This window comes from Eumetopias jubatus, unplaced genomic scaffold, assembly GCF_037043125.1.
Source record: "Eumetopias jubatus isolate StellerSeaLion01/CBP00866 unplaced genomic scaffold, mEumJub1_p1.0 scaffold_13, whole genome shotgun sequence".
NCBI lineage: Eukaryota > Metazoa > Chordata > Mammalia > Carnivora > Otariidae > Eumetopias > Eumetopias jubatus.
In genome coordinates, this window is record NW_028274819.1 from 47,731,386 (window position 1) to 47,735,206 (window position 3,821).

General features: G+C 58.9%; 1 protein-coding gene across 1 annotated transcript; it reads right to left on the bottom strand.

Moving 5' to 3' along the window:
• Window positions 1-247: 247 nt before the first annotated feature.
• On the bottom strand, window positions 248-2,450 carry ADM (adrenomedullin). The gene is made up of 4 exons (XM_028116843.2): window positions 2,321-2,450; window positions 1,750-1,868; window positions 1,474-1,623; window positions 248-1,267 (listed from the first exon to the last, which is right to left on the bottom strand). The coding sequence occupies exons 2-4, from the start codon at window positions 1,845-1,847 to the stop codon at window positions 949-951; spliced, it is 567 nt and encodes a 188-aa protein (XP_027972644.1). The 5' UTR covers window positions 1,848-1,868; window positions 2,321-2,450; the 3' UTR covers window positions 248-948.
• Window positions 2,451-3,821: the final 1,371 nt, after the last annotated feature.

Consider the following 3,821-nt stretch of genomic DNA (forward strand, 5'->3'; position numbering starts at 1 on the left):
GGACCCGCTCGCAGGACAGGCGCTCCGCGCGCCCCGCAAGGAGAGCGGCGCTCGGGACAGCTCCGCCCGCGGGGGGACCAGCCAGCACACGCGCGCGCAGCCGTGCCACCTTCCCACGCAAGGCGGCGGGAGCCCGAGGCTTCTGGACGCACTGGGACCAGGGGTACCCTCCCTCCCAAGACTCGTGAGCCCAGAATTAATCAGCATCGAGACAGTTTATTGATTTGCTATTTCGCATATCACCCATTTTATGTAAATATACAGAGACACTGTGTTTCCTTCTTCCACAAGAGGTAATCAGTCTCTCACGCACACCCTCACACATTCCACGCAGCAAACAACGTTACACCTCGCTGAGACATTCACGTATTAAAATAAGTGGGGAGGGGAGACAATGCAATTGCTTTAAAATGCCCTTAATACAATATATAACGTACAAAAATATCTCTATATTTGAAGTTACAAAAAAAAAATCTTGACAGCAAGGAACTTAAATATTGATAGTTACCTCTGTATATATAACACGCATTGCACTTTTCCTCTCTAGGTTTTGGAAAGTTCAAGTAATAGTGAGGCTTGCGCCCCGGTGGGGTGACACCCCGTGATAAATCAGTTTGTGGGAAGGCACGGCAGTGACTCAGACCCCTGTCCCTGGGGGTCTCAAGCATTTAATTCTCAGTTTCTCCCTTCCGTGAGCCTGGCAGACACTCCCTCGCATTCCTCTGCCCCCCTGGGCTGGATTGGGACGTAGGGAACGGAGCTCCAAGGAGAAGGGGCTCCTGCAAAGCCAGGGCTCGCCGCTGGACCGTGCCTCCCGGACTCCTGGTCTCTGCAGGGCTGTCTCAGCCCGGTTTCCATCCGCTGAGGGGCTTGGCCCTGCGAAGCCCTCCGCCCCGGGGGAAGCCAGCGGGATGCATACGCGCGCCAGTTCGCTGCTGCCACAGGCGCCTAAATCTTAAAGAGATTGACGAGCACCTGATGCACCCGGGAGGCCGGAGCCCCGCGTGCCTGTGACTCTGGGAACAACAGAGTCCGGCTCGGGCCGGTCATGGGCAGGGAGCGCCGACGCCGGCGGCCGTACCCCTGGGGGCTAATCTTGCTCCTGGGGGCGACGCCGTCCTTGTCCTTGTCTGTGAACTGGTAGATCTGGTGCGCCAGTTTCTGCACCGTGCACGTTCCGAAGCGGCAGCCGAAGCTCCGCAGGCCCTGGAAATTGTTCATACTCTGGCGGTAGCGTTTGACTCGGATGCGGGCGGCGTCCGGACTGCTGGGGAAGGGAAGGAAGGTAACATGAGACCCCCATCAAGCAGGGCTTTGGCCCCAGCCACCAGGAATCTGAGCCATTCAAGGACCGGAGGGGACTGGAAACTGCTACGCCGTCTGAACTGCCAGAGAGCCCGGACGATCCCCAGGGCCAGGGTGATGGAGGAGAGCTCCCCTAGCCCACCCCTCTTCAGCGCAGGGCATAGTTACCTGGCCTGGGGGTTGCGAGAGGCGCCCTTCACGTCCTGGGGCCGAATGAGAGTCTGGGCAGGCCCGGCCTTAGCGTCAGTGAGCCCGGTGGCATAGTTGCTGGACGCTCGAAGTTCCCTCTTCCCGCGACTTAGAGCCCACTTATTCCACCTAGAAAACACACAGACTCGTTTCGCATGCATCCAGGAGAGGTCCCGGTCCCGACCGGCTCCCATCCACTTCTAACCCCTCGTCTCCCAGGTGCAAGGACTGGAAAAGGAGCTGCCTGCGACTCACTTCTTTCGGAATTCTGACGCCACGTCGAGCCGTGCAGTGTCGGCGCCCAAGAAGGCGAGCGAGCCCAGGTACATGAGGGCGACGGGAACCAGCTTCATGCTGGCGGCGATGCGCGGACCCTGATAGGAGAGAGAGGGGCCGAGCGTGAGCACCCAGCCTGCAGCACAGCCCGGGCGGGGCACGGAGGGCGTGTGGGGGCCCCCGCGCGGGCAGAGTGAGCCCGCGCTCCGCCTGGCTCAGACGCTTATCTCGCCCGGGCGCAGAAAGGCGCCAGCGGCATTTGCACCCGCCGGGCGGGTGACAGGCCCCGCAGGGGAGGCCTCTGCCCAGCGCCAGGCTTCCCAGAGGTTTCCTGCTCGACTTCTCGGAATTTGGGTGGCGGAGGAGAGGGGACTGGGTCTCTGCACTTCTAGTTGTGTGCACGGCTGGGCCCAGTGTATGGGACGCAACCCGCAGAGGACCTTCCAAAATGGGTTGTGCCCCTCATCCGGCACACTCCCAGTTTCCAGGACTCTAAAGTGCCCCCCCCACCTCCCCCACCGCTTATCTCCGCCTCGCCTGTGGCGCCTACCTGCTGAGGGGGTGATCTGCCAAGATCTGGAAGAAGAAAGTCTGAGACGTCGCTCTGGCACTGGCAAAACCCCAACGTCCCAGCTGCGGTGAGAAACCAGAGGTGGCAAGGCTCGAGTTGTTCCGCCTAGTGTCACCAAGAAACCACTGAGTGGCCGGCTCTGGTTCCTCGGCTTTATAGGCGCACAGGGGGCGGGGCCTGAGCTGCCCTCGCACCCTCCCATTCTTCCCTCGGGCGCGCGCGGGCTTCTGCCCTCCAGCGCGCGCATTGCTTGTCCGAAGGTGTGGGGGGGTGGGGGTGGGGGGGTGGGGGCCGGTGGGTGGGGGTCGGGGGGTGGGGGGTGGGGGTAGGGGTCCCTCGTGCCCAGAGGACTCAGAGATGAGCTCCAAAGATTGGTGTAGGAACTGCCACAATCCTGACTCTCTGGGCACAGGCTTCAGAATATAAACCAGGGCGAAGTGGGGCCGGTACAACCTCTTGGGGTCGTTACTTAGGACCTATGCAACCCAGAGTGCGAGGCCTACTGGCACGGAACTGCAAGAGCCAGCGGGAGGTACCACGCGCATGGCCGGAGCCCCGGACCTCGGGAGCGGTGGCCTCGAATGGACCGCGCCCCCTGCCGGCTCGGCGCCTGACCTGAGCGCGACCCCAGACTCCCGCGGAGTCGCGGGGGCAGGACACCCAGCAGAGACTAGAGGAGTGGGGCTCGCCAACACCCCCAGAGAGGCTGAGACTCCAAGGTTCTCGGACGGGCTCGTAAGATTTCGCAATAGGGGCACGGCTCGAAAAGACTGATTTGAGAATTGGGATTTGGAGGGGAGAATGATCTGAAGTTTCAGAATTTAATTGCCTATTTGGAAATATGGGAATAACCAAAATTAGAACGGACGATACCGTTTCGTTTTTCCCCCACCCCCCGTAATCCAGTTATTCCTTACAAGGTTACAACCTGAGAGTTTGCTTTGCTGCCCTCTGAGACTTCATTCACCCATTTATGAACGGGAGGATTTACTGCCAGGGAGCACACTAATGTTTCACGTATGTTAATCGCTTTAGAGTTTACAAAACACAGCCACATCCTGATCTTTGATCCTGACACCTACCCTTGAGTTAGGCGAGGAAGGTTAACAATACTTTTCTTATCTCACCAAGTAGAAAATGAAGTTCAGAGACGGGAAGAATTTGACCAAAGTCACGCCAAACGCAGGAAGCAGTAAAGTCCTAACTCGGCCTGGCAAGCAAGCACCGCAGACTCGGGCGCGGCGTGGATATTTCTAGGCTGGGGTCATCATGCAGTCAAGGGGGAAAGGAGAGTCCTAGCCCTCGCCCAAGGATTTATGCCTGTTCATGATGAATCACCCCCAAGCACGTTTGTCACCCATTTGTGTTCTTCCATCACCGCTTTTTTTTTTTTAACGATTTTATTTATTTATTTGCCAGAGAGAGAGCGCACAAACCGGGGGAGCGGCAGGTTTCCCGCTGAGCAAGGAAGCCTGACGTG

Bases quoted from the DNA above. Each gene is read 5' to 3' on its own strand.
- ADM (XM_028116843.2), bottom strand. From the start codon at position 1,847: ATGAAGCTGGTTCCCGTCGCCCTCATGTACCTGGGCTCGCTCGCCTTC. The intron at 1,624-1,749 runs GTGAGTCGCAGG...TGTGTTTTCTAG, and splicing joins GCGTCAGAATTCCGAAAGAA to GTGGAATAAGTGGGCTCTAA. The intron at 1,268-1,473 runs GTAACTATGCCC...TCCCTTCCCCAG, and splicing joins TCTCGCAACCCCCAGGCCAG to CAGTCCGGACGCCGCCCGCA.